This window comes from Erythrolamprus reginae, chromosome 9, assembly GCF_031021105.1.
Source record: "Erythrolamprus reginae isolate rEryReg1 chromosome 9, rEryReg1.hap1, whole genome shotgun sequence".
NCBI classification, from domain to species: domain Eukaryota; kingdom Metazoa; phylum Chordata; class Lepidosauria; order Squamata; family Dipsadidae; genus Erythrolamprus; species Erythrolamprus reginae.
In genome coordinates this window covers 55,036,228-55,051,195 of record NC_091958.1, presented here as the reverse complement: position 1 = coordinate 55,051,195, position 14,968 = coordinate 55,036,228, and the positions used below count along the sequence as shown (strand labels likewise).

Sequence of the window (14,968 nt, the reverse complement as noted above, 5' to 3'; positions counted from 1 at the left end):
TGGTCTGATGCCATGCAGGGCTTTGTAGGCCATCACCAACACTTTGAATTGTGTCTGGAAACCAATCGGCAACCAATGCAGACTGCGAGTGTTGGAGAAATATGGGCATGTCTAGGGAGGCCCATGACTGCTCTCATGGCTGCATTGTTACCTAGTTGAAATGCCTACAAGAAAACACCGAAGCTCAGATAGCAATAAGGACTCCAATCCTCTCCCAACTCTGCACAAAACCACACTCCCTTCTATCTCTGATGGCGTTACCTAGTTGAGTGGTGAGATGTCTGCAAGAAAATAGTCAAGCTCAGAGCACACCAATTTTACTGCTGTCTGGAGATCTCTAGCTGTAGTTCAGCAGTTCAAATCTCACCACCGGCTCAAGGTTGACTCAGCCTTCCATCCTTCTGAGGTGGATCAAATGAGGACCCAGATTGTTGGAGGCGATAGGCTGATTTTGTAAACCGCTTAGAGAGGGCTGTAAAAGCACTGTGAAGCAGTAGATAAGTCTAAATGCTATTCCTTCCTTCCTTCCTTCCTTTTCCTTCCTTCCTTCCTTCCTTGGTGGATAAAATGAAGACCCAGATTGTTGGGGGCAAGAGGCTAATTCTGTAAACTGCTTAGAGAGTGTTGTAAAAGCACTAGGAAGCAGTAAATAAGTCTAAATCAGACCTGGGCAAAATGCGGCCCGAGAATATATATAGAATAGAATTTTATTGGCCAAGTGTGATTGGACACACAAGGAATTTTGTCTTTGGTGCAGATGCTCTCAGCGTACATAAAATAAAATATACATTTGTCAAGAATCATATGGTACGACACTTAATGATTGTCATAGGGGTCAAATAAGCAATGAAGAAGCAATATTAATAAAAATCTTAGGATACAAGCAACAAGTTACAGTCATACAGTCAACATGGGAGGAAATGGGTGATAGGAATGATGAGAAAAACTAGTAGAATAGAAGTGCAGATTTAGTAGAAAGTCTGACAGTGTTGAGGGAATTATTATATTTATATTTATAATATAATTAACTCAGTTCTACCCAATAATATATAGTATCGGGTAGAACTGAGTTAATTGTATTAGTCCGGCCCTCTAAAACCATCCCAATTTCTCCTGTGGCCCTATGGCAAAATTAATTGCCCACCCCTTGTCTAAATGCTATTGCTATTCCTTCCTTCTTTCCTTTCCTTCCTTCCTTCCTTCCATCCATCCATCCTTCCAAGGTGGGTAAAATGTGGACCCAGATTGTTGGGAGGCAATAGGCGGATTCTGTAAACCTCTTAGAGAGGGCTGTAAAAGCAATTAAAAATATTTCCTATTTACATTTTGTGTTTGCTTCCTTCCTTGCTCCTCTGCAGGTTGTGTTGATGACTTTTGCCTCTTTTTTTGCAACACTTGCCTTTTTTCGTTTTCCACTTGGATCAGTTTGGGAACAACAATCACAATCGCAATGTCCCAAATGGAAACAAAAGGAACCAAGTGTTGCATGCATGAATAAATAAATAGGCAACAACAGAAGCAAAATCATAACACACAACTTGCAAAGGAACAACAATGAACCTTGTGTGTTGCAATCACACTTGGTCAATAAAGAATAAAGAATTCTATTATTGAAAGAATTCTATTATTGAATCCACCAAAGGCCAGTCAGGGGCACCTTCCCTATCCTGAGACCGGCTCAAACCTGGGCTTTCAAACCCATCATCCCCTGCCTGCACATTGACCCTCCTGGAGGGTTTTGTAGTCCTTTTGATACAACTTTGTTTTTGTTTATTTATTTATTTTTGCATGGCTTTTCCTATGCTCCCCCATTTATTTCATCCAGGCAATTCCAGCTAAGAAAACTGGAAAAGCAATGTGATCTATGGGTTCATCTTCATCCCAATTTCATTAGTGTCATTAGATTCGAACCCCCTGGGCAACGAATGTACAGTGGGCTTGTTTGAATGGACATGTGTGTATGCTAATAGGCTATTTTAAGTTTTTTAAATGCAATTCTTAATTTTAATTCATTTTAATTAATCTTATCTTGATATACTGTTTTTATATGTTGCAAGCCGCCCCGAGTCTTTGGAGAGGGGCGGCAGCATATAAATTTAATTTAATAAATAATAAATAAAAATAATAATTTATCTTTTCTGCCCAAAGTGGTGTGTGTGGTTGTGTCTCCAAGCAAAACTTGGAATGGGGTCAGCCCTCCTGCTAAAAATAATCGGAGATAGAGGGGGGAGGCGCCTGCTCTCCGACTGCGGTCGGGCACTCTGTACATGCCCAGGAGCACCCTCAGCACACCAACCGAGGAAGCAGCCGTTGTGGGACGACGGGAGTCCGGGGACCTCGCTCTCCTGCTCGAGGGAACCCCGACGGCGGAGGAGGAGAAGCCCCTGAACCCGCCCGCGAACCCCGAAATTCGGGTCCCTGAGGCGATCAGACGACACCCCTCCGCCCCGGACGCCGCCCGCCCGCCCTCTGCCGCTCCGCCCGCGCGGGAACCACGTGACTCGCCCCCCTCCCTCCCCGGATTCGCTCGCTCGCGCGCACTCACCCTCCCCAATCGGCCATGGCCATCTCGGCTCGCTCTCCCGCCCTCCCTCGGCGCCGCGAGAGTTGGCCGCCCAGCTCCCGCGAGATTTTGCTTTCCCCCCCCCCCCGCATCTCGGGCGAGAAGCGCGCTCTTTCCGCTGCGCGCCTTCGCTTCCCGGGCTGCTTCGCTTGGCTTGCGGTCGCAGTGCTCGGAAATCAAAAGAAGGTGGCGGCGCGCCCTTGTGGCCGAGGATGGTATTTCTCCCAAAAAGTAAAAAAAAGTCTTGTTTGGAGGAAAGAGAATATTCAAACTTGCATCCTTGAGTTTTTAGGCTTTTCATTAAAAAAAATTATTAAACATGAATTATTAAATCTGCCTATTAAATTATTTTAATAATTAATAAATTCGTCATTAATTCTGCCTATTTAATTGTTTTAATTAATAATAAATACATTCATTATTAAATCTGCCTATTAAATCATTTTAATTAATAATCCAATTATTAAACCTGCCTATTAAAAGGCGGACATGGAAATTTATACAATTTCCTTCTTCTACTTTTGCGTCATCATTGCTGTTTGAAAAAAAAACTTTTGTTTTTTTAAATTGCTGATCGGTTTGATACAGTCCGATGATATTTTATATTGTTTTACTATTTTTTTATAATGCTTGTGTTGCTTTACGTGGTATACTGTTTTATGTTACTTTTATATCGTATTTATTTATTTATTTATTATTAATTGCATTTATATGTCACCCCTCTCCGAGGACTGTATTGTTTGTTATGCCATTATTGTTACTTTTCTACATTGTTTACACAAATGTTTGTGTGATTTTACGCTGACTTTACATTGATGCTATGCCGGTTTGTGGATCGTTAAGTGAGGGCTTTCAAGGTATTTATTTCAATAAGTAAATAATAAATAATCTTTTTGATGCAAGGTTTTGACCGCAGGGGTTGCTAGAGAGAGGCTGCAGATGTCTTAATCTGGGAACGGTCCCTGCAAGAATTTATTTCCAAATGGACACAAGAGAGAGAGAGATTGACGGAAGACTTAATTATAGATAAAATATATACATGCGTGGAGATGGACGGACTCACTAACTCAATCAAGGGAAACAAAATCATGGAATCAAAACGAACACGGCAAAAATGGCATGAATGGGTTCCAAACAGAATATAGAAATAATATAATATGAAACAACAGTACGATTGAAAAAATCCACAGCTACCTTGTAAAAAAATTTATTTACCTTTTAGTGAATGTAATAAATATTAGAAAATAAAAGTATGAAATGGAATGTATATAATGGAATGTAACAGGTAAAAATCTACTATAAGAATGTTAATAAAGATGGTTTATAGTCTGTAAAATAGAATAATGTGTGATTTGAACTATATGTGAAAACTTAATAAAGAAAAGTTTTTTAAAAAGAGAGAGAGAGAGATTGGATTTTGTTCTAATTGTTATTTATTTATAAGTAACACTATACACAAACTTCTCCAGCACTTATGGAAGATCTGTAACTCGGGGACCCTTGATTGTCTCTGGGCTTGGTGGTTTTTCTTGTAGACGTTTCGTGACCCAACTAAGGAATATCATCAGTGCCAGAAAGGGGTTGAGGTTTCCACTGAGAAAACCATCAGGCTCAGAAAGCACCAAAGACCCCACTTCTCCACCAGCCTGCAAAAGTTCTATCTGTAATTCGTCACCCTGCAAACAGAAAATGCAGCTCCCCTTTAGCACTGATGTTGTTACATAGTTTGGTCGTGAAATGTCTGCAAAAAAATTGCTCTGAGAGCATCCCGCAATGTTATACAGTAGTACCTCTAGATACGAGCTGCTCTACATGCGAGTATTTCAAGATATGAGCCACGAGGGGAGAGACATTTCTGTTCTAGTTCCGAGCTCAAATTTGGGATACGAGCCGAGTGTCCACTAGGTGGCGCAAGAATCCTTGCTTTTGGTTATCTCGGAGGGGAAAAAAGTTATTTGTTCCAGATACGAGTTGCCTCGAGATACAAGCTCCCTTATGGAACGAATTATGCTCGTATCTAGGGGTACTACTGTATTCCACAGTCTGAATTTTGATCCATTTGAATTCTTAATATCTGGTGCTTCAATCCTAAGCGATGCCCCCCAGCATGCGTGAAACTACTCAAGGTTATTCCGCTGCAAATTTGACACGTCTCGGTAGGTTTTCGCTAAGAAAAAAGTCTCGGCCGATTCTTTTCTGCTTGCTTGAGGCTTTAGGGTCTTCACTTCTTGGAAGTCTTGCAACAGCCGGCTTCGGAGGAGGTGGGTCTCCTTGCCATCCCAGAATTTACACAGCAGGATCCCTCCGGGCTGCAAAATGCCTCGGGCCAGATCCAGAAGGGACAGGCAGAGTTGAATCAACTTTTGATGGTCAAATTCCCGGATGCCGCTTGCGTTCGGGGCCATGTCGCTTAGGATAACGTCTGCTTTGCCTTTTGGCAGGAGGGTTTGGATCTCCTTGTGGGTGCCCGGATCTGTGATATCGGCGTGCGGGAGAAAAATTGCTCCTTCCAAGGGGAACAGGTGAAGAAGATCAACTCCAAGGACAAAGCCAACAGGCTGTTTTGGGTCTAGAGGACACAAAACGCAGGTTAAAATACAGTGCTCAAAAAAATAATAAAGGGAACACTTAAATAACAGATCAAACTTCTATGAAATCAAACTGTCCACTTAGGAACCAACACTGATTGCCAATCAATTTCACATTTGGAATACTGTGTTCAGTTCTGGAGACCTCACTTACAAAAAGATATTGACAAAATTGAACGGGTCCAAAGACTGGCTACAAGAATGGTGGAAGGTCTTAAGCATAAAACGTATCAGGAAAGACTTCATGAACTCAATCTGTATAGTCTGGAGGACGGAAGGAAAAGGGGGGACATGATCGAAACATTTAAATATGTTAAAGGGTTAAATAAGGTCCAGGAGGGAAGTGTTTTTTAATATGAAAGTGAACACAAGAACAATGGGACACAATCTGAAGTGAGTTGGAGGAAAGATCAGAAGCAACGTGAGAAAATATTATTTCACTGAAATAGTAGTAGATCCTTGGAGCAAACTTCCAGCAGACGTGGTTGGTCAATCCACAGTCACTGAATTTAAACATGCCTGGGATAAACATAGATCCATCCTAAGATAAAAATACAGGAAATAATATAAGGGCAGACTAGATGGATCATGAGGTCTTTTTCTGCCGTCAGTCTTCTATGCTTCTATGAAATCAAACTGTCCACTTAGGAATCAACACTGATTGGCAATCAATTTCATTTTATTGTCAGCACATTCAACCAATTTCTTCCCTTTCTTCCCCACCATCCCCAAGGTTATTCTCACATTTTATTATGATATCAACATTCACAAAAAAGACACTTGTGATGCTTAGTCAGAATACCAGGGAGAAAACAATTTTTTTCCCCTTTCCTTTTTAACTGCCGGTAGACTGATGACCAATACAAGGGCAAGTAAATTCTGACATGTTTACGAGGAAAAGAACACCGAGGATATAAAGACGAAAGCGTTCACTAGAGGGTTGTCCTCCAGGAGCTTTTTGTATAATGACATATTGCCTGGGAACCTAGAAATCACATAATGGCCACCGATAGGCAAATTTATGGGGCAAGTGAGTCCAATTGCTTTTAAAGACAACTACACCCCCTGAATTATCAAGTGAACGAGACCGATACATCTACTAATCCGCCGGTCATTGTAATGGTAGCGTGAGGGAACTTTAGAGTACACTATTACCCAGAAGTCCTGCTACGTAATAAATCTTTTTTTTAAAGGCTCTGTATAAGCGGATTCTTACTTTTTAACCGAAAGCTGTTTCCCAGTTTCTAGGAACTATGAAATGCAAAGCAGTCAATGATCTACTTACTGGTTGTTCAATCCGTAAAGCATGAGTAAGGCAGAACTGGTGTGTTCTTCCGAGGGATTAATAATAGAGACCTCTGTTACTCCATTACTTATTACGGAGAAGTATTGAGTAACCTTCGTGGCTGAGTTTACACACTTCATTAAGCTAAGGTTTTGTTAGTTATGTATCTGTCGAGAATCTCAATCATCCACAGTCCTACGGGACTGGGCAACATATAAGTCAACTAAATTAAATCCAGGTCATGGTTGTACCAAGGTGTTTTTCCAAATGCAACTGGACTTCCTTGGTTTTCTTTCTTTCTTTCTTTCTTTCTTTCTTTCTTTCTTTCTCTGCCTCTTTTTTCTTTCTTTCAACTTTCTTCTTTCCTCTTCCTTCCTTCCTTCCTTTCTTTCTCCCTCCCTTCTTCTTTCTTCTTCCTTCCTCCTCCCTCTTTCTTTTCTTTCTCTCTGCCTTTTTTCTTTCTTTCAACTTCCTTCTTTCCTTTCTCCCTCCCTCTTTCTTTCTTCTTCTTTCTTTCTTTCAACTTCTTTCTTTCCTCTTCCTTCCTTCCTTCCTCCCTCCCTCTTTCTTTCTTCTTTCTTTCTTTCAACTTCTTTCTTTCCTCTTCCTTCCTTCCTTTCTCCCTCCCTCCTTCTTTCTTCTTCCTTCCTTCTCTTTCTTTCTTTCTTTCTTTCTTTCTTTCCTTCTTTCTTGAAAACGCTTCACTTCTCATCCAAGAAGCTGAACTGAAGAGGTTGCTTGGATGGCAAGTAAAACATTTTCAAGGGAGGAAAAGGCAAGTAAGTCCAGTTGCCTTTTCAAAACCACCTTTGGGACTTAGCTATGTCTATTGTACAAGCCATAGTTGGATGGTTCATACATGCACTGAGCCAATAAACCAGAGTTTATCAAAAAGCAGAACTAAATAAGCCAACTTATGACTTTGCAAAATCTGTGAACTGTAAGCTTCTCTCTATGCGCGGCTGGCAAGGAAAACAGGAAAACCAATTTGCATTCCCTATCCATGGCACTTAAAAAAAATTACAAATTACTGAAAGTCACCCACGACTAACCTCTTAATCAATTCTATCATTTTATTTTTAGCACCTTCCTAACAAGCAGGGTTTTTTTTTTTATGAGCAAGGCTTTCTGTAAGGATCAATAATTCAGAAATGCTCATCATCAATCACTGTCTTGTACCGTCGTCAAAATCACTCCAGAGTCAGCCAACAGTAACGTTTTCTGCTGTCAGGGCACTTTTGCCTGACATTAATTAATTAAATTGAGGCTTTTCAAGACTGCTCTCACCATCATTTCCCAGAGGGGAAAACCCACAATATTAAAATGAAGCCTCGGGTAGAGTTTTTTTTTTAAAAATCACATATTCAAATGGAAGGAAATATTTCTCCAGCCATAAACTGTCAATACTTGGGGAAGAAAAACACGCTTGGCAATATTTATTGGAAAGAAGGAGATTAATATAAATAGATCTAAAACAATCACACTTTATGATACATTATGAAGGCTGAGACAACCCCGTTCCCCTCCACTATCCCACTCTCACACACAGCAGAGAAAGCAGGAATGGAAAAAAAATTGAATCAGAAGAAAAACACATTGATAGCTTTGAAATATTCCAGCTACTTCCTAAGCAAAGCTGCCAGTTTGCTCAAATGCAAAAAAAAACCCCAAACCAGGCAGGATTTGGGGAAAAATAAACAAGGTAAGTCTTGGGCATTTTGCTTCCACTTTCTCAATCACGATCTCTGGGTTTAATGACACTTGAGACAGAGAAGTAAGTGCCTTTTCTCTATTCGGGTTGCGGGAATGTCATTATAATCATAAAATATATAACTTTGGTTTTTCGAGAGGCCAAAAGTAAATCCCAAGAGGGACAAAGCTATAGATATACTGGCAATCTTTGACTGCAAGAACAAAATTTCTGTTGCTAAATCTGACATTTGTTAAGGGAGTTTTTCCTCACTTCCAATCTGCACATTTTCTCAGTATTATTTTGCTTCTCGATCACCAAACAGGGAATAGAGGATGTGATAACAATCTGGAAAGAGGTGCCAAAATATGTTTGCCTTTACCATTAGAGGGACTTTTACCATACAGACCACTCTGTTCTAGCACTGGAAATAAATATTCAAGCTAAGAAAAATGCAGGGATTGAAAAAGCAGAGGAAGAGAGAGAAAAAATTACAAACGTCACAAGAAAGTGATTTTAAAATGCAAAGAGCAACAAGGCAGTTAGAATAGAGTCAGAAAACTAAAGTTATTTATGGAAATTCAGTGGGATGAACCTGATGTAGGTGTTAAACCTGAAATTAGAATTAAAAAATAACTGTATAGGTGGTTATTGAAACAGATGTCCAAATGCCGCCACTATGTTGATTGAGGCGGGTAGGGTTCCCTGGGGTCCCATTTGTCGGGGGTCAAGGAAAGGGAGGCTTTTGCCTTCCCTTTCTGCTCAAGATCCCCATGGACAATTGGTGGGCCACTGTGTGACACAGAATGCTGGACTCGATGGGCTTTGGCCCGATTCATCAGGGCTCTTCTTAGGTTCTTATGTTCTAGGGGCCGTACATTACAGAGCTTTAAGTGTGAGTTCTAGTCCTGCCTTAAAAATGAAAACCAGCTGGGCGACTTTGGTGCCAATCACCAGGAGAAGGTGAATTCTAGTTCCACGGTAGTCATGAAAGCCAGCTGGGTGACTTTGGCGGCAATCAACAGGAGATCGTGAGTTCTAATTCCGGATTTAGGCATGAAAGCCAACTGGATGATTTTGGACCAGTTCCTCTTTCCCCAACCAATCCATATTCCCTTGCAGGGAAGAATAATCCATCAGAAGCCATGAGTGAGACAAAAAAAGTGACACGATCCCAAACTATGGCTGGCTTAGAACAGGTTGCAAATCACTGAGCAGCCTTAGGCGTCCACTCACCAGATCCTGTGGCGTTGACCCTTTCAACAGCCACCTGAGCCCAGGCTCCAGGGGCCGTCCCACAGTCGAGGACATGCAGCCCCGGGCGAAAGAGGTGATGTTTGTCGTCAATCTCCAGCAATTTGAAGGCACTTCGGCAACGATAGTTCCTCTGTTTGGCTTTCTTCACAAACGGGTCTCGGAAATGTCTCTCTAGCCAGCGATGCTCTGCCCCAGTTTTGGATTTCAGGTGTTGCCCCGTTGTGTGGATTTTCTGGATCTGGAGTAAAACGGTGGGCAGGATCCGATGTCTGCAAGGGAGAAAAACAAGTGGGAGTGCTGAAAATTAGCAGCAGGTATAAAAAAGGGAGGGGGAAGGGAAGGGAAGGGAAAAGAAAGGGGAAAGGAAAGGAGGAGAAAAAGAAAGGAAAGAAGAAAGGAAAAGGGGAAGGAGAAAAGAGAAAGGAAAACAGAGAAAGGGAAGGGGGAAGGGATGGAAAGGGGGAGGAAAAAAGAGGAAGGAGAAAGGGAGGGAAGGAAGGAAGGAAGGAAGGAGAAAAGATAAGGGGAAGGAGAAAAGAGAAAGGAAAACAGAGAAAGGGAAGGGGGAAGGGAAGGGATGGAAAGGGGGAGGAAAAAAGAGGAAGGAGAAAGGGAAGGAAGGAAGGAAGGAAGGAAGGAAGGAAGGAAGGAAGGAAGGAAGGAAGGAAGGAAGGAAGGAAGGAAGGAAGGAAATTGGGCAGGCCAGAGGAAGAGCTGCAACTCAACAGCCAGGATGAAAAGGCCTCTCGGCCCACCCCAAGAAAAGGGGCGGGGAAGACCCCTGCTCCCCAACCCCGAGCAATAGAAACAGGAATTGGGGGCGGGGGGGGGGAGGCACCAGGTTGCATTCGGCGCCGCTCACCGGCTCATGGTTTCTCCCGCCACTTCCGGGATCTGGGGGACACTTTTCGACTGTTGCACTTAGTCCGACGGCCACAATCGTCCCCTCCGGAAACATCGCCCCGCCTCCTACTGCCCGTTGCCCTGCACGTGTTTGCTTTGTTTTCGTTTTAATTGCATTTGAAAAGCGCTCCGTTCCTTTCAGGTTTGCAAGGGTGGCGTTGAGGAGGGTCGGCTTGGGGGTCTCCTTCCCCCCCCCATTTTGTTAGCAGGCCTTTGGCATAAACAGCGGAGAGGGAGGGAGGGTTCTGCAAGGCTTTGTCTTCACAGTTGCGTTTTGCATCTCTTGTTTTCCCCTCGTTTAAAGAGTTTAAAGGCGAAAGGTGGGCTGGGGGGTCGGGGTCGGGGAGCATACCTTCCATGGAGCCTTCATGGAAGTTAAAAAACAGACGCCTTATTAAAGCATGCTGGCCGGGGAATGCTGGGGGTTGAGCTCCACCCATTTTTAAGTGGCTGAGATTGAGAAAGACTGGTCCAGCAATCCCTTTCCTTCCTTCCTTTCCATTTCCTCCCATTCTTTTCTCCTCCCTCCCTCCCTCCCTCTCATTTCCTTTCCCTCCCTCCTTCCTTCTATTCAATTTCATTCCATTCTTCTTCTCTTTCCTTCCTTCCTTCCTTCCTTCCATTTTTCTTCCTTCCTTCCTTCCTCTCATTTCATTTCCTTCCTTCCCTTTCTTCCATTCCAATTCCTTCCATTCTTCTCTTCCTTCCTCTCATTTCATTTACTTCCTTCCCTCTTTCCATTCAATTTCCTTCCATTCTTTTCCTTCCTTCCTCCCTCATTTCCTTCCTTCCTTCCCTCCTTTCTTGTATTCCATTCTTCTCTCTTCCTTCCACCTCCTTCCTTCCTTCCTTTCTCCCCACTTCCTTCCTTCGGTCCTACTCATTGCCTCCTTCCTTCCTTCCTTCCCAGTAAGTTGCACCTGTGTGGAATAGAATATATTGGAACATTTAAAGACGCTCCAGATGTTTCTTTCTTCTAGTGCTTTGGCCATATTCCTGTCTCACTTGCGACGCATAGCACCAGTGACCTCCGCTGTCCCCTTTCTCTTCCCCTCTCTTGCTTCCTGCAGTATTTCTGTGGATTTGCCCACTGATGTTTCTCCCCACCCACCCCTTATTCTTGACCTAGGGTGCAGCATGCTGACGACCAAGCTGTACACGTTGGTGTTGGTGATGCAGCCGCAGCGGGTCCTGCTGGGCATGAAGAAGCGCGGCTTCGGGGCCGGCCTCTGGAATGGCTTTGGGGGAAAGGTGCAACTGGGGGAAACAGTGGAGCAGGCAGCCCGAAGGTGAGAGGACAACCGAATGCATCCACAGGCAGTCTTCTCTAATTCTTTGGAAGAGACTCATTAGAGTTTAGAATTCTTTCCTGGCCGAGTGTGAATGGACACACAAGGAATTTGTCTTTGGTGCAGATGCTCTCAGTGTACATAAAAGAAAATATAGATTTGTCAAGAATCAAAGTAGAATAGAATTCTTTATTGGCCAAGTATGATTGGACACACAAGGAATTTTGTCTTTGGTGCAGATGCTCTCAGTGTACATAAAAGAAAAAGAGACATTTGTCTAGAATAGAGTAGAATAGAATAGAATAGAATTCTTTATTGGCCAAGTGTGATTGGACACACAAGGAATTTGTCTTGGTGCAGATGCTCTCAGTGTACATAAAAGAAAAAGAGACATTTGTCTAGAATAGAGTAGAATAGAATAGAATAGAATTCTTTATTGGCCAAGTGTGATTGGACACACAAGGAATTTGTCTTGGTGCAGATGCTCTCAGTGTACATAAAAGAAAAAGAGACATTTGTCTAGAATAGAGTAGAATAGAATAGAATAGAATTCTTTATTGGCCAAGTGTAATTAGACACACAAGGAATTTTGTCTTTGGTGCAGATGCTCTCAGTGTACATAAAAGAAAAGAGACATTTGTCAAGAATCATGAGGTACAATACTTAATGATTGTCATAGGGGTCAAATAAGCAATGAGGAAACAATCAAGAATTGGAATGGAATGGAATAGAATAGAATTCTTGACTGGCCAAGTGTGATTGGACACACAAGGAATTTGTCTTTGGTGCAGATGCTCTCAGTGTACATAAAAGAAAAATATGCATTTGTCAAGAATCATGAGGTACCACACTTAATGATTGTCATAGGGGTCAAATAATCAGGAAACAATCAATATTAATAAAAATCATAAGGATACAAGCAACTAGTTACAGTCATACAGTCATAAGTGAGAGGAAATAGGTGGTAGGATTGATGAGAAAAAACTAGTAGTAATGGTAGTGCAAAGTTAGTAAATAATTTGAGTGTTGAGTGAATTATTTGCTTAGCAGAGTGATGGCATTCGGGGGGAAACTGCTCTTGTGTCTAGTTGTCTTGGTGTGCAGTGCTCTGTAGCAATGTTTTGAGGGTAGAAGTTTAAAAAGTTTATGTCCAGCATGTGAGGGGTCAGTAAAAATATTTTCACTGCCCTTTTTTTGACTCGTGCAATATACAGGTCCTCAATGGAAGGCAGCTTGGCAGCAATTGTTTTTTCCGCAGTTCTGATTCTCCTCTGAAGTCTGTGTCGGTCTTGTTGGTTTGCAGAACCAAACCAGACAGTTATAGAGATGCAGATGACGGACTCAATGATTCTTCTGTAGATTGCAGTTTTGGAATTGCACAACACAATCACCCTTGTGACTTGCTCCACTTCTACTTTGTGGGCCAAATGGAGTTGAGATGATTCATTGCTGGATGATATTTTTCTTTTCTTTTAATTTAATTCTTTTCTTTTAATTTCACTTGGGTATTTTTTTTAGCTCAATCATCACCCAAGCAGAAGGACTCGCCTAGATGCTGGGTTCTATTAAATTAAAAATTGGTGAAATGACTTCAGGGAATGTTTTGGGAGAGGCCACAAATAGGCGTGGATTCACTGCGTCTCATCACCTGGGAGTCATTTCACCCATTATTATTTAGCACATGATGAGAATGTGAGAAAGAGACGTAAACATAGATGCACAATTCAAAGCAAAAGGCACCTGTAGCATCCCTGAAGCCACACATGCTCTCTGGGCGGTGTCAAAACCTGGGATATTTTACCCAATTCAGTTGTCTCAGCTACTGACTTTTGCTCTTTTCGTTCTAACTTGTCTTCTATGGACCTCACCTCTGCATTTAAGAGATTACTAAAAGGGAATGTGTACTTGCACTAATGTGCCTGGCATCCGTGTCACATTTTAGTTTGTTCATTTTGTTTACTCGAGTTTGTAATTTTTGTTTGACGAAGGAAAAAGAAAGAGGAAGGAAGGGAGAGACTGGAAGGAAGGGAAGGAAGGAAGGAAGGAAAGGGAGGGAAGAAAGAAAGAAGGCAGGAAGGAAGGAAGGAAAGGGAGGGAAGAAAGAAAGAAGGCAGGAAGGAAGGAAAAAAAGAAAGAAAGAAAGAAGGCAGGAAGGAAGGAAAAGGAGGGAAGAAAGAAGGCAGGAAGGAAGGAAAGAAAGAAGGAAGGAAGGAAAGGGAGGAAAGAAAGAAGGAAAGAAAGGCATGGACCTACACTATATGATTATTAGAAGATTGCTTGGGTTTATGGCCTGTTTTCATCTAAATTTAAGATTCATTAAAACTCACAGCATTTGCTCCCAATTAGGACCAGAATTTCCACTGCTAAGCAAATCAGGTTTTTTTTAGTGGCATCATAATCACAAGGAACAAGTGGAAACCAAGAATCTCCACTCTTGCAGACTGTCTTCTTCTGTGTACATTTTAGGGAGCTTCAGGAAGAGAGCGGTTTGACCGTGGACACTTTACAGAAAATGGGCCAGATTACCTTTGAGTTTGTAGGCAACTCAGAGCTGATGGAAGTCCACATCTTTCGCGCTGACAGTTTCCATGGAAGCCCCACCGAAAGTGACGGTAGGAAAATGGGACATGCATGGTTTAACTGCTTTTAATTGTTGGTTTTAAATTGTTTTAAAAGTTTTTTTATTCTCTCCCATTGCAAGAAATGCGCCCTCGGTGGTTTGACGTGGACCAGGTACCGTTCAAGGAAATGTGGCCGGATGATATCTATTGGTTTCCTCTTCTGCTCCACAAAAAATATTTCCTGGGCTATTTTAAGTTTCAGGGGCAAGAGACTATCTTGGAATATACCCTGAAAGAGGTGGAGAATATGCAAGAAAGATTTCCTGATGGAGACATAAAGGATTTAATTTTGGCAAGCAAGGAACCACTACCGGCTCTGTAGCAAGACAATTCTTCTGCCCAACTCATTGATGGCTCACTTTTTTGGAGGTAGAACCCTCTGGAAATTATTTGTTTTTATGTACAGAAATGTGTTCTGTGACCAATGAATACTAAATTATGGGAAAATATGGTGAAACCGGAAAAAGAAATGTCAATATCATGAAGAAAAACGCTTTGACGTTGCAATAAATTCATTCAACTTAAAAATAAACTTTCAACTTTTTAATAAGAGCTTTATATTTCTCTTCTTACAAATAGATATTTTTTTTGCAACTTTCGAGGCAGGGGGGCCTGGGGTTGTCAGACTCCCGTAAACATTTAATAAAGTCTACCAAGTGGGAATAAAGACATTCTGCCGTTTAATAAAGTGCTTCGTTTAAAAACAAAAAAACACAATACTTTTTCCAAAGCGGACACTCTTTTTACAAACGTCAGATTACATGCCAGGAGG

General features: G+C 42.0%; 3 protein-coding genes across 6 annotated transcripts in view; 1 reads left to right on the top strand and 2 right to left on the bottom strand.

Annotated features, from left to right (window-relative positions):
• The window catches only part of LOC139172354 (mitotic spindle assembly checkpoint protein MAD1-like), a 45,207-nt gene extending 42,585 nt beyond the window's left edge, over positions 1 to 2,622 (bottom strand). For both annotated transcript variants that reach the window (XM_070761392.1, XM_070761391.1), the window contains exon 1: positions 2,546 to 2,622. In XM_070761392.1, the coding sequence (XP_070617493.1) occupies positions 2,546 to 2,568 (23 nt within the window). In that variant the 5' untranslated portion in view covers positions 2,569 to 2,622. The remainder of the gene's footprint in view (positions 1 to 2,545) is intronic.
• Positions 2,623 to 3,978: 1,356 nt separating this feature from the next.
• On the bottom strand, positions 3,979 to 10,361 carry MRM2 (mitochondrial rRNA methyltransferase 2). Its single transcript, XM_070761363.1, has 3 exons — positions 10,246 to 10,361; positions 9,363 to 9,652; positions 3,979 to 5,132 (listed from the first exon to the last, which is right to left on the bottom strand). The coding sequence occupies exons 1-3, from the start codon at positions 10,251 to 10,253 to the stop codon at positions 4,681 to 4,683; spliced, it is 750 nt and encodes a 249-aa protein (XP_070617464.1). The 5' UTR covers positions 10,254 to 10,361; the 3' UTR covers positions 3,979 to 4,680.
• NUDT1 (nudix hydrolase 1) lies at positions 8,024 to 14,746 on the top strand. 3 transcript variants are annotated; one of them, XM_070761360.1, is made up of 4 exons: positions 8,024 to 8,138; positions 11,416 to 11,575; positions 14,042 to 14,187; positions 14,277 to 14,606. In XM_070761360.1, the coding sequence occupies exons 2-4, from the start codon at positions 11,424 to 11,426 to the stop codon at positions 14,516 to 14,518; spliced, it is 540 nt and encodes a 179-aa protein (XP_070617461.1). In that variant the 5' UTR covers positions 8,024 to 8,138; positions 11,416 to 11,423; the 3' UTR covers positions 14,519 to 14,606. The 3 variants fall into 3 exon arrangements, with proteins under 3 accessions (XP_070617461.1, XP_070617462.1, XP_070617463.1); XM_070761361.1 differs by lacking the exon at positions 8,024 to 8,138 and adding an exon at positions 10,315 to 10,428 and having other exon boundaries at positions 14,277 to 14,746; XM_070761362.1 differs by lacking the exon at positions 8,024 to 8,138 and adding an exon at positions 10,588 to 10,606.
• The last annotated feature ends 222 nt before the right edge of the window (positions 14,747 to 14,968 follow it).